The following is a 13,770-nucleotide window of genomic DNA, read 5'->3' as shown; positions in this document are numbered from 1 at the left end:
CAGTGATGCGTGCCTGGAATCCCAATGACTGAAGAGGCTGAGACAGTAATTGCAAGTACAAGGCCAGCCTCCACAATTTAGTGAGACTCTGTCTCAAAAGAAAAAATAAAAAGGGCTGGGATGTAGCATGGTGAAAAAGCACTCCTGCATTCAATCCCCAGTACCAAAACACACACACACACACACACACACACACACACACACACACACATAAAACAAAACAAAAAATTCCTCAAACTTATAGAAAGTTTCCAACCAAGAATCCCTGTATGGTCTTCATTCAGACACACCAACTGTTACATTTTTCTGCATTTGCTTTACAATTATATGTGCCCAGAGGCACTATAATTGTAAAGCAATTTTATTTGAGATAAATTTCAGACACCACAATTTTTTTACCCTCTTGCCCCAAATTTCAATTTCTAGTTTCTTAGAATAAGAATATAAAAATATTCACTTATATAATCAAAGTTCAAGAACAAGAATCAGGAACATTGTTTTTGTTGTGATGAAATTTGCCTAACATAAAATTAGCTATTTTAAATACATTCAAAATGCCGTGAAACTACCACCTCCATCTCAGATGCAAAACATTGTTATCACCCCAAAACAAAACCTAGGACACATTAAGCAGTTACTCCCCAACCTATTCCGCCCCCTGCAAGTGCAACTAAAAATCAGCTTTTCATTTCAGTGGATTTGCCTTTTCTGGATATTTCCTGTAAATGAAATCATGCATCACCACAATTTGTTTCTTCAACAGTTCGATGTTGGGTGTTTAGGTTGTGGTCACTTTGGGGCATTGTGCCTTGCTACTATAAACATTTGTGTTCAAGTGTTTGAGTACCTGCCTGAACTGCTTTTGGATATATGCCTAGGAGTGGAATAACTGGGTCATGTGGTCATTCTATTTAACTTTTTAAAATATTTATTTAGGGCTAGGGATGTTGCTCAAGAGGTAGCGCACTCACCTGGCATGCGTGCGGCCCGGGTTCGAGCTTCAGAACCACATACAAACAAAGATTTTGTGTCCACCAAAAACTGAAAAATAAATATTAAAAATTAAAAAAATTTATTTATTTTAGTCATAAATTGGACACAATACCTTTATTTTATTATTTTTATGTGGTGCTAAGGATCGAACCCAGGGCCTCCACGTGCTAGGCAAGCACTCTACTGCTGAGCCACAACCCCATCCCCTTTATTTAACTTCTTTAAAAATTTTATTTATTTATTCTAATTAGGTATATATGACAGCAGAATGCATTTTGATTCCTTATACACAATTGCCGCACAGCTTTTCATTTGTCTGGTTGTACTCAATGTAGTGTCGTCTGTTTTAACTTTTTGAAGAACTTTTCCAAGGTGGCTGCACCGTTTTACGTTCCCAGTCATGTATGAGGATTCCAATTACCCCACATCCTCACCAACCCTCAATGATTTTCTTTCTTCTTATTCTTATTTTTCTTTTTTTTGGTACCAGACACTGAACCCATGGGGTGCTTAACCAATGAGCCACATCCCTAGCCCGTTTTTGTATTTTTTTAACGACAGGGTTTCATTGAGTTGCTTACGCTGAGACTGGCTTTGAACTAGCAATTCTCTTGCCTCAGCCTCCCGAGCTGCTAGGATTACAGTCCTCCTCCTCCTCATCTCCCTACCCTCCTCCTCCTCTTCTTCTTCTCCTTCTTCATAGCCATCCTAATAGGCATGAAGTGGTATCCCCCTTTTTTTCCCTTGGTACCAAGGATTGAACCCAGGGACACCTAACCACTGAGTCTTATCCCCAGTCCTTTTTATTTATTTTATTTTGAGGCAGGGTCTCACTAAGTTGCTTACAGCCTCACTAATTTTGAACCTGCGATCGATCCTCTTGTCTTGGTCCCTGAATGGCTGGGATTTTGTGTACACCACTGCACCTGGTTCATTATAGTTTTGATTTACATTTCCCTTATGACTAATGATGTTGAGTGTCTTTTCATGTTGTTTATTGTCCATATTGTATATATGTGCTTTAGAGAAATGTCTTTTCAAGTCCTTTGCCTGCTTTTAGACTGGGTTGTTTGTCTTTTTGTTGTTGAGTTCTAAGATCTCTTTATATATTCTGAATATTAGACCCTTGTCAGAATTTGATTTGCAAATACTTTTTCCCATTCTGTATACTGTTTTGTTTTTGTTTTTTGTTTTTTTTTACTTGCTTGATAATGGCTTTTTTCCCCCATTGGTACGAGGGATTAAACGAAGGGGCACTTAACCACTGAGCCACGTCTCTATCCCTTTTATAAATTGTATTTAGAGACAGGGTCTCATTGAGTTGCTTAGGGCCTTGCAGTTGCTGAGGCTGCCTTTGCCTCAGCCTCCTGAGTCACTGGGATTACAGGCGTGCAGCCACTGTGCTTGGCTGATGATATCTTTTGAGACACCAAAGTTTTCAGTTGCCTATATTATGTCTTTGCTTGAATTTCTTTAGGTTTATCCCATTTGGGATTCACTCAGCTTCTTGAATCTGTAGATTTATGTCTCTTGCCAAGTTTAGGACATTATCAGCCATTATTTTTTTAAATACCTTTTTTTAGCCCCATCCCATTTTTTTTTTTTTTCCTTCAGGGATTCGGATGATACATTAGGTCTTTCATCATGGGCCCCATAAGACCCTGAGACCTTGTTAGTTTTTTCCCTGGTCTGTTCTCTGTTGTTCAGTCTGGGTGATTTATATTGTTCTGTCTTCAAATCCATAGATTCTTTCCTCTGACTTCTCCAGTCTACTGTTGAGCCCATTTAATGAGTTAACGTTTTGGCTGTTAGATTGTTTATGGTTCTAAAAGTTACACTTGGTTCTTCTTTAAATAATCTCCTCTACAGAAAGCTTTTGTTTGTTTTTTCAATTGCTTCAAACATGTTCATATTGCTCACTGAAGTGTTAGGGTAGCTTTTTTAAAATCCTGGAGACAACTCCACGTTGGTGTCATCTCCATGTCTGTTTGGTCTCTTCTCGCTCAAGTTTTGAGACTGTGACTCTGATTTAAGTCTTCTGTTTTAGGAGATCTCTGGGAGGGAGAGGCGGGCACCGCTTCTTGGCAGTCGGATGGGGCTGTGAGTCCAAGTCCCCAAGAAGACAACTTTGCAGAAGTGTGTGGGGAAGTGTGTGGGGGCGTGGTGGCTGGGAGGGCCTTCCCTGTGGCCTCCACGGACACCACCCCAGTGGGGAGCAGGGGTTCGGTACATGGGATGGAAGTCGGCTTCCCACAGGCTGGTGGGGAAGGTGGGCTGCTTGGCTGACAGGGGTGGTCATTATCCAAAAGCTTTCTGTCTTACAAGGCTGCCTCTTTCCTCATCCTCTTCTGGGGTCTTTTGGGGGCCTGCATCCATTGATGTTTCAAGATTAATGACTTCTCCAGCACCCAGTATGGGATGGGCAAGGTAAAAGGAAAACCTGGGGACCTCATCACTGATGGTTCATCGGGTGAGGTCCCTAATGTGTCTTCTCCCCACCTTTCAGTAACGTGTTCCATGTGTTTTATGTGTGGCATTCGGAGACTTTGGCCAACCTTCACAGAAGGCAGAGAACAACATCCCCCTGATCTTGGTCCCAGTGCCACTGCAATGTTGGTTGCTGTCATAGGTCACCTTTCCATATATATATATATCTTGTATCTTGTATTTTGATAATGGACATGCTCATCTTTTTTGTTATTTTTATTAGTGGGTTGGTTTTTTTGTTCTTTGTGGTACTGGGGATCAAACCCAGGTCCTCATGCCTAGGGTTTTTGTGTGTGTGTGTGTGTGTGTGTGGGTGGGTGGGTGGGTGTGTGCTAGGGAACAAACCCAGGGCCTTGTACATGTGAGTCAAGCACTTTACCAACCGAGTTATCCCCAGCCCATGCCTAGGTTGGGTTTTAATTTATGTTGCTATTAGGAATAGTATCTTTTTAAAATTACATTTTAAATTGTTGCTGGTATAAAGAAATGATGTTGGTTTTTGCAAATTGATCTTATAACAATGACCTCATTACCGTATTGGCTAAGACTTCTTCAGTACCTTATTAGATAAGAGTCACAATAGTGGACATTCTTTCCTTGGTCCTGATTTTAAGGGAAATAGTTTTAACATTTCACCTTTAAGTATGATTTTGGTATAGATTTTGGAAAACATCTTTTATCAAATTAAGGAAATTCCTGTATCCGGTTTAATAGATTTTTTTTTTAATTTTAAAGTAGGAATGGAGATGATCATACGGTTTTTAATGTTTCTTTGGTTAATGTGGGGCGGATTATTTTAAAAGCTTTTTAATTAATTCAAAATCATTACCTAGGTTAAAAGAACACAATATTTTAAATGAAAACTTTATTAAATCAAGAGCAAGGTAAAAACAATGAAGAACTGACACTATTATAAGATTTTTTTATTAACTTAACTCATTTTAATCAATAAGGAATTCTGGGTTAACTCAATTTTAAAGAGCTCTAAATCAGAAGGGTTTTTTTTTGCCTACAAGCAGATCATTACAGCCAGTTTGCTACATCGTTTGTAAAAATGTCTGATTCTACATATATAGGCTTTTTTTTCTTTCAAAATTTATTAATTACTTAGAGTGAGTGGAAAATATGTTTTGGTTCAAGAAAATGCCTGCCCAAGCCCTGGGCTCCCTGAGTCCCCAAGTCCAAGGGTAAGAAGCCTCAGAAAAACAGTTGGGGGTGGGGTGGGGGGCAGGAGGCAGAACCCAGCTTCCTTTCTTGAAGGCTCATAACTCTGTGTCAGCTTGTGACATTTTGGCAAGTTTAGGTCTGCACATCTTGTGGAAATGCAGACAAACCATGAACAGTTAGTAATGCTTTTAGTAGAGGTAGGTAATTTTTCAATAACAAATTATAATTTTTTATGCAGAATGATTTAATGAGAATACAGAATATTTATTGTTCTGTCTCTGAGTTTTAGCCTGCTATTTTGTAGCTAAAATATAGCAAAACATAATACAATATGATATAATACTTCATAGGCAATTCACTTTCCAATTCAATATGATATAGAAAGTAAGCCAGAATTCACACAAAATAATCCATCTGGAAAAATCTTATGAAAAGGTCTTTTTTTGGTACCCAGAATTGAATCCAGGAGTGCTTCATCCCTGAGCCACATCCCCAACCCTTTTATTTTTTATTTTGAGACAGGGTTTCATTAAATTGCCCAGGTTGGCCTTGAACTTGTAGTCCTCCTGCCTCAGCCTCCCGAATCAGTGAAATTAATTTCGGGTGTGTGTGTCACTGCACCCAGCTTTTTAATTTTTTTAATATTTAAAAATAGAACTACTGTGGGCTGGGGTTGTAGCTCAGTGGCAGAGCACTTGCCTAGCATGTGTGAGGCACAGGTTTTGATCCTTACCACCACATAAAATAAACAAATAAAATAAAGGCATTCTGAGACTGGGGTTGTGGCTCAGCGGTAAAGTGCTCGACTAGCACGTGCAAGGCCCTGGGTTCGATCCTCAGCACCACATACAATAAATAAAATAAAAGTATATGTTAACTACAACTAAAAAAAAAATATTTTTTTAAAAAAGGCATTCTGTCCATCTGCAACTACAAAAAAAATTTAAAAAGAATAGAACTAATGGCTACAAATGTTACTTTCACGGGGAATTAATAATTTGATTATTAATTTATGGAAACAGTTTTTACAGATATGTCTTGATGCTTTCAATGATGTGTTTTACTAGTAGAAATCATACACACACACACACACACACACACACACACACACATACACGTACGCAAAGGCTTTAGAGCTAGAATATCTAGATTTAAAATATAAGTGTGCCTTTTATTAATTGGTTACATGGCTTAGCTCATCAAGCTTCCATTTCTTCTTCTATAAAATGGTGACTATAATGATTTCCTGCTAGGGTTGTTAGGAAGATTAAATGAATTGAGGGACATTGAATGCCCCAAACAATAGACGTTCATAACACAATGTTCCTAGTTTCTTCTAGTAAAGCAGCACTATGGTACTGCAGCACTATGGTGACCATGACCAGTGATTGGGGGGCTACACAGCCTGGCTTGGCTCCTGGTTCTACGTCCTGGGTGGCATGAGACCCCAGGCAAGCTGCTTAAATGCTCTGTGCCTCAGTTTCCTCATCTGGGAATAGGGTCAAGAGAAAAGCCCCTTCGTCACACTGTGATATTGAAAATTAAATGAGTTGATATAGGTAAAGCGCCCGGGACAGTGTCTGGTGCACAGGAAGTGCTGGGTGACTTGTTAGCTGGCACGGTAGAGTCACTCTTGATTGATTGCACGGGTACACCTCTGACTTACTACACTAAAAACTGCAGCTGTGGCCAGTAATGTGCTTCGGGTCCTGGAAGTGTGGGTTGGTAGAATTGTGTGAAATTTTCTGAAATTTTTCTCAAATGCCAGGGGTGCAGGGAAGAGGGTGGAGGAGCTGAGGAGCCCACACACTCCCCAGCTCAGCTCTGGATGCCTGGCAAAAACAGTAGTCTTTGCAGATTCTAGCTCTGGGCTCAGGGAGAAAGGAGCAGAGATATTATGTATCCCCTGGGTGCCGTTTACCCTCATGAAGCCATTGCTTTAATGAACACCAGTATTTTTTAGTTCCATTGTAAATGTTGTTTATAGTGAAAATCATATTGTAACAGCATTAAAGGAATTTTTAAAGATGAAATATAAATCAATGACAAACACACCACTTGATATAAAAGCCGGTTTCATGTTTTTCTCTTTCCCTCTAGTTCTTTTTTTAATATGCATATCCATGCAGTTGACATCGCTGTGTACATACAAATTTATATTCTGGGGACTATTTTAACATGAATTAATAACCCTTTTCTATTATATGGTCTTCATAATATCGTACTTTATTTATTTATTTAGTAAGTACTGGGGTTAAACCCAGGGGTGCTCTACCACTAAGTTACATCCCCAGCCCTTTTAATTTTTTATTTTGAGACAGGGTCTCACTAGGTTGTGGAGGCTGACCTTGAGCTTGTGATCCTCTTGCCTCAGACTCCTGGATTTCTGGGATAACAGGCATGCAGCTGAGAAAATGAGAGAGAGAAGGAGGAGGAGGAGGAGGACAACCAGGAGGAGGAGGAGGAGGAGGAAAAGGAGGAGGAGATAAAAAGATCCAAACCTCCCTAGGGCAGGAGGAAAGAAAACGGAGGGAGGGGAGTATTCCATTGCCTAAGAGCTGCGAAATCCTATCATTTGATTTGGCAACAGACTGCTACCCCAAATGCTTTATTTACCATATCTATTTTTAAATTTAAGAGAATTCAAAAGAAGTTGTATGAGATGGGCGTGTGGAGGTTAATTACTGCCTACTTTTGTGTATGTTTAAATTTTTCTGTAAATAAAAAGTTTTTAAAAAGAAAAAAAAATTTGCTAAAAAAAGATTTTCCAACATCCTTGGAAATAGTTTGAAATAATTCTTGGTGAACCATCCACCACTAGCCCCGCCCTTGGCACTTGCATGAGAACGTTTTTCCCCCAATACTGGAGATTGAATTTAGGGGTGCATCACCACTGAGCCACATCCCCAGCTCTTTTTTATATTTCATTTAGAGACAGGGTCTTGCTGAGTTGCTTAGGGCCTTTACACTAAGTTGCTGAGGCTGGTTTTGAACTTTCAATCCCCCTGCCTCAGCCTCCTGAGCCACTGGGAATACAGGTGTGCATCATGGTGCCCGACTGTGACAACTTGTTTGAAGTCCCTCTTCTCGAGAGACTCTTCTTCTGTCTTCAGAGAGATGGTTCAAACGGACTGGAAATCTACATAGTTCATGCTATGAAGGGGGCTCCTTTGGAGATGGTGCTCTTGTACTAATATATCTTCCCACCATAGGCAGGGGCCAGCTTGGGGCCTCATGAAAACATGCTGAAACATCTTCTTTAAGAAGGAGCTGGGCAAGGTGGCTCATGCCTGTAATCCTCAGCAGCTCAGGAGGCTGAGGCAGGAGGATTGCAAATTCAAGGCCAGCCTCAGCAATTTAGCAAGACCCTGAGCAATTTAATGGGAATCCTGTCTCAAAAAATAAAAAGGCTGGAGATGTGATTCAATGGTTAAGTGCCCCTGGATTACATCCCTGGTATCAAAAAGGGGGAAAAACGAGGGGGGGGGTGGCAGGGAGAGAGAGAGAGCATAGTGGAGGACAGCTCTGTGGGATCCAGCAGATGAAGTACTAGTCAGGGAAGAAGGAAGCCGAGGCAGAATCCTTACAAAGTAGTCACATTCCATGGTGAGCTGTTTAGGCAAGGGTGGTTTGGTGGTTCCCATTTGAAATCTTTAATCAGCAGGCTAGGCTCTCAACAAAACATAACAAATGTTTGCTGAATGAATAAATAAAACTTCAGATTAAGTACAGTGCAAAATATGAAAATTAGGGCTGAAAAAATAAAAAACAGAGGTATAATCTGTGTAGATGAGAAGAATAAAGATTTCCTGCTGGAGGGAAATTGAAGATACAGCCGGGCGGGTGCAGTAGTGCACACCTGCAATCCCAGCAGCTTGGGAGGCTGAGGCAGGAGGATAGCGAGTTCAAAGCCAGCCTCAAGAATGGCAAGGCACTAAGCAATTCAGTGAGATCCTGTTTCTAAATTAAATACAAAATAGGGGTGGGGATGTGGCTCAGTGGTGGAGTGCCCTTGAGTTTAATACCCAGTCCTCCCACCTGCCCCACCCCCCAAAAAAAAGAAGAGGAAGAAGAAAAAGAAGAAGAAGAGGAAGACGAAGAAGAAGAGGAAGAAGAAGAAGAAGAAATAAAGAAATTGAAGGTACTGAGGAGTCTGGTGTAATGGTTCAGGCACGTAGATTTTCACTGATAATACTGTGTGAGTTCAGGTTAATTTCTTAACCTTTCTGTGCCTCAGATTCATCTTCAAAATGGAGTAATGATAGTGCCTACCAGAAAAGAGTAGGGTGATCAAACAGATCTCAGTGAGTTACTGGGTGAATGGGTGAGGGGTGCTGGGTGGGCACCATCACTGATGTCTCATTTTCACATTCCAAGGGCCCCTGATCAGGGACATTGCAGACTTTTGAGGATGATAAGGTCTGATTTCTTAAATATGAATGGACAATTGAGGAAAACCAGAGTTAATCCCCAGCACTTCAGAGAGAAGAAGAGGGAGGCGGAGAAGAAGAAGAAAAGAATATGAAGAAAAAATTAGCAACACGAACTTGATACTTTCCACTACCCTAACCATCATTATTTCTATGTATTGAAAGCTTACTCTGTGCTAGATGTTTTAATCACTTTTGCACATGGATCAAGTCACTTAAATCTTTATAACTCTGTTTCACAGGGAGGAGACAAAGGGCTGTACGTTAGCACTTTGTTGAAAAAAAAAATAACACCACCAAAGACATTTTTTGAAAACTGTAAGATGAGACATTAGAAACCAATTCCTGTTGACATTTTCTTTCTGCTTTGCAGAGACCCAAGATTGCCAACATTAAAACAAAAGCAGGAGACTTCTACTACTGTGGTCGGAAGATTCCCAAGAGATCAAGGTAACACCTTTTTTTCCCCACCACGAGAAAATGGATAATATTATAGATCTGCAACCCTTGGAAAAAATTATTGCTCATATTTCTGTGAAGGGTTTGAGCTTGAAAAAACAATCTGTTGAAAAAAGGAGGAAGATTTCCAATATTGCAGAATTTCTTTTTTTTTAAATTTTTTATTTCTTTTTAGTTTTAGGTGGACACAATATCTTTATTTTACATTTATGTGGTGCTAAGGATCAAACCCAGTGCCTTGTGCATGCTAGGCGAGCGCTCTACCACTGAGCCATAACCTCAGCCCATATGGCATAATTTCAAAGTCAGAGGGTCCTTTTGTGTGGTCACTAGTGTTGTTCGTATTTAGAGAAAAGGCAACAGGGCAGGGAGGTTGAAGGGGACCCAGAAGTCTCCATGACCTGAAACCAGAATCTAAGCTGTTGCTTCTTCTTCTTCTTCTTCTTCTTCTTCTTCTTCTTCTTCTTCTTCTTCTTCTTCTTCTTCTTCTTCTTCTTCTTCTTCTTCTTCTTCTTCTTCTTCTTCTTCTTCTTCTTCTTCTTCTTCTTCTTCTTCTTCTTCTTCTTCTTCTTCTTCTTCTTCTTCTTCTTCTTCTTCTTCTTCTTCTTCTTCTTCTTCTTCTTCTTCTTCTTCTTCTTCTTCTTCTTCTTCTTCTTCTTATTGGACTCGGGGACATTCAATCATTAAGCCTCATCCCCAGCCTTATTTTATTTTGGACGCAGGGTCTCATTGAGTTTCTCAGCGCCTTATGGTTTGCTGAGGCTAGTTTTGTGCCCGGCCAAGCTTCTTGATTTGCAGTCATTTGAAAACTTTTCTTCCTGTTTGTATCTTGGAAGATGGGTAAAGGAGGGAGTGGGGAGGTGGAGAAGCATGTACTTGAAATAAAAGCTCAACCAGGTCATTTTACTAGGAAGTTAAGATGGAGCTGAGGTTGTGGCTTAATGGTAGATCCCCAGGGCCCCGGGTTTGATCTTCCAACATGAGAAAAGAAGAAGAAAAAAAAAAGTAATAACTTTTTAGAAAGTTCCTTAACTTCCGAATAAACTTTAGCAGATCATTCAGAATTCAAGTAGTGGAAAAATAAGACTCTCCCTAAAAATGTTTAGATAGTACTGTATCCTCTTGCTTCCTTAATGGCAGACTTGGTTTATTTACTCATGCATTGCAGTGCTGGGGGTGGAACCTGGAGCCAGGTGCTCAGCCACTGAGCCCTCCTTCAGCCCCTAAATTCAGGCTTTAAATAAGCAGATGGAAAAGCATTTCCCATGTCCACCCTGAAAAGCAGGGTGGTACCAGTAAAGAGGGGACAAAAAAGACCTGTGTACAATGTGCCCCATCCACAATGTCCCGTTGGGGACCTGAGGTCCATGAGTCAGGTCCAAAGCCAGCAAATTCTATCCTGATGAGTAACTATGGTAAATCAATGCTCTGTGGGGTTGTCCTGACATCCACTAATATCACTTGTTAAAATTAGCACAGGTGTTGTTTTGTTTTGTTTTGTTTTGGTACCAGGGATTGAACCGGGGTGCTTAACCACTCAACCACATCCCCAGCCCTGTTTTATATTGTATTTAGGGACAAGGTCTCACTGAGTTGCTTAAGGTCTTGCTAAATTGCTGAGGCTGGCTTTGAACTGGTGATCCTTCTGCCTCAGCTTCCGAAGCCGCTGGGATTACCGGAGTGCACCACCGTGCCCGACTAGCATAGTATTTAAGTGAGGCCCAAGGAACCCCAACATGATTTCTCCCTCAAGGTCCTCGAGGTCCACACACTTCGTTTAGGAAGGTTCTCTGGTTAGCCGTGCACGATCCTAACGGCCACCCATGTTTCCCCAGGAGCGCTGCAAGAGCACCGCAGACCAGGATCAACCTTGACACTGTCAGCGAAGATTGTCTGTGCTCTGCACTGAGCCACGGGATGACTCAGGAGTGTGATGAGTGCTGTTTCCCCATGGGCTTGAAGCTTGCTATCCTTGGCATCCTCCTCATTGTTGTATTTGTCTACTTAACTGTGGAAAGAGAACCACTCTTTAGATAAGTCCTTTAGGAGCAAAGCAACATGATAGTGCTTGAATAATGCCCTCAGCAAGCCCTTCAAAGGGGCCACCATACCCCTGGCCAGGCAGCCTTCTCTGGCTGATCTGTGCCTGGGTTTAGCCAGGTGAAAGGAAAGGGGGAGAACCAGGCAGCTGTGAGTTAAGATCACGATGTTTAGGAAAACCTCAATCATGTAAAGCCATCATTAAAGGTGCTTCCACACAAGAGCAAGCAGGTTTCTCCTCTCTCTCGATGCAGTGTGGGGATTGAACCCAGGGGTGCTTTACCACTGAGCTCTGTAGCTCCAAACCCTTTTTCCTTTTAATTTTTGAGACAGGGTCTCACTGAGTTACTGAAGCTGGCTTCGAATTGGTGATCCTCCTGCCTCCTGAGTCACTGGGATTACAGGCATGAGCCACCACCCCTGGTGATAAGAGCAGACTTTTGAAAAGGGAACTCTGATTGATGTTTTTTCTTTTTATTTCCCAAACCAAAGGTTCTCTCTTTTTTTTTTACTATTTATTTTTAAGTTTTAGGTGGACACAATATCTTTATTTTACATGTATGTGGTGCTGAGGATCGAACCCAGTGCCTCGTGCATGCTAGGCGAGCGCTCTACCACTGAGCCACAACCCCAGCCCCCCTGGTTTCCATGTTTTTAAGAGTGAGTCAACCTACTAGTGCATCCCAATAAAACGTATCCAGTTGTCCAGAAAGGGGTGCCGTTCGCAGCGTGATGCAGCCTGAGGTGGTCGTGAGTTGGATTCAGTATGAACATGTGTGCCATCTCAGGGGTAATGCCAGCTGGGTTCTTCTTCAGTGAGTTTGTACCTGATCTATTTATCAGTTTTCATCCAAATTTATTGGGGAATAGGATGGTTTTCTTTGGTTTCTAGGCCAGGAATCCCTTGATCCTGAAAGTCTTGTGAGAAGACCCAGCAAGGCACACAGAGCCAAGCACCACCATGATGGCAGAGAAAAGGGGAGATCACATTTACCAGGGTGGTGAGCCATAGGTCACATGTGATTCAGTCTTCAAACTGTAGAGGGTGGGAAAGCCTACAACAGCCAGTTAACAACAGAGGCCTGGGGATGTGGCTCCAGTGGTAGAGGGCCAGCACCAAGTAAACAAAAATAAATACATCAAAGAAGAATGTGTCTGATTTAGCAAATGCAAAGAAATGTCCAACGTCATGGCAACAATCTAGAACAAGAGAGCACTTTTATCTTTGAAACTTAGGATCTAAAAATTAGGACTTGGGAGCTGTAATGACCATGACCTCCAGGCCCAGGCAGAGCGGCATAGGCACCTGGCTTCTGTCTTTATTGGCTGTGTGACCTAGGGTGAATGAGTTGTCCTCTCTGAGTTTCCATTGCAACTTCTGAAAATAGGGTTAGAATAGACCTTGTAGGGTGATAAAGGATTTGAAGAATTAAACATATAAAATACTGGGGTCTACACTTGACTTGTGGTAAGCACTTAATGCTTAAACAATGTTATTCTTGGGTACAATATTTTTATTTCTGGGAGGAGCTGATTCTGGATACAAGAAGTCTCATAGGTACTGACCAAGAAATGTACTGTAGCAATTTTTATGGAGGCCTACCCCAATATCCAATAATGGGAAAATCATTTAATATATGGAAGTATGTGCTCTTGAAGGATGATGATAGAATATTTTTTTTTTAAAGAGAGAGGAGAAGAGGGAGAGAGAGAGAGAGAGAGAGAGAGAGAATTTTTAATATTTATTTTTTAGTTCTCGGCGGACACAACATCTTTGTTGGTATGTGGTGCTGAGGATCGAACCCGGGCCGCACGCATGCCAGGCGAGCGCGCTACCGCTTGAGCCAAATCCCCAGCGCCCGATGATAGAATATTTTTAATGGTAATACTGAATTTATCATGATATATAGGAAGTGCTTATTTGAAACTTTTTTTTAAAGAGAGTGAGTGAGAGAGAGAGAGAGAGAATTTTTTTTTTTTTAATATTTATTGTTTAGTTCTCGGCGGACACAACATCTTTGTTTGTATGTGGTGCTGAGGATCGAACCCGGGCCGCACGCATGCCAGGCTAGCGCGCTACTGCTTGAGCCACATCCCCAGCCCCTATTTGAAACTTTTAATAATAGTTTCACTGAGATATTCTTTGTATGTTATACAATTCACCTAACGTATAATTCAACAGTTTTTAGTATAT

The 13,770-nt window shown here is 41.2% G+C and overlaps 1 protein-coding gene across 1 annotated transcript in view; it reads left to right on the top strand.

Annotated features, from left to right (window-relative positions):
- Positions 1-11,803, top strand: part of Lemd1 (LEM domain containing 1) — a 69,477-nt gene extending 57,674 nt beyond the window's left edge. Inside the window, exons 5-6 of the mRNA XM_078024672.1 lie at positions 9,451-9,527; positions 11,372-11,803. Coding sequence (XP_077880798.1) covers positions 9,451-9,527; positions 11,372-11,573 — 279 coding nt within the window. The 3' untranslated portion in view covers positions 11,574-11,803. The remainder of the gene's footprint in view (positions 1-9,450; positions 9,528-11,371) is intronic.
- Positions 11,804-13,770: the final 1,967 nt, after the last annotated feature.

This window comes from Ictidomys tridecemlineatus, chromosome 10, assembly GCF_052094955.1.
Source record: "Ictidomys tridecemlineatus isolate mIctTri1 chromosome 10, mIctTri1.hap1, whole genome shotgun sequence".
Lineage (NCBI taxonomy): Eukaryota > Metazoa > Chordata > Mammalia > Rodentia > Sciuridae > Ictidomys > Ictidomys tridecemlineatus.
This window is presented reverse-complemented; position numbering and strand designations above follow the sequence as displayed.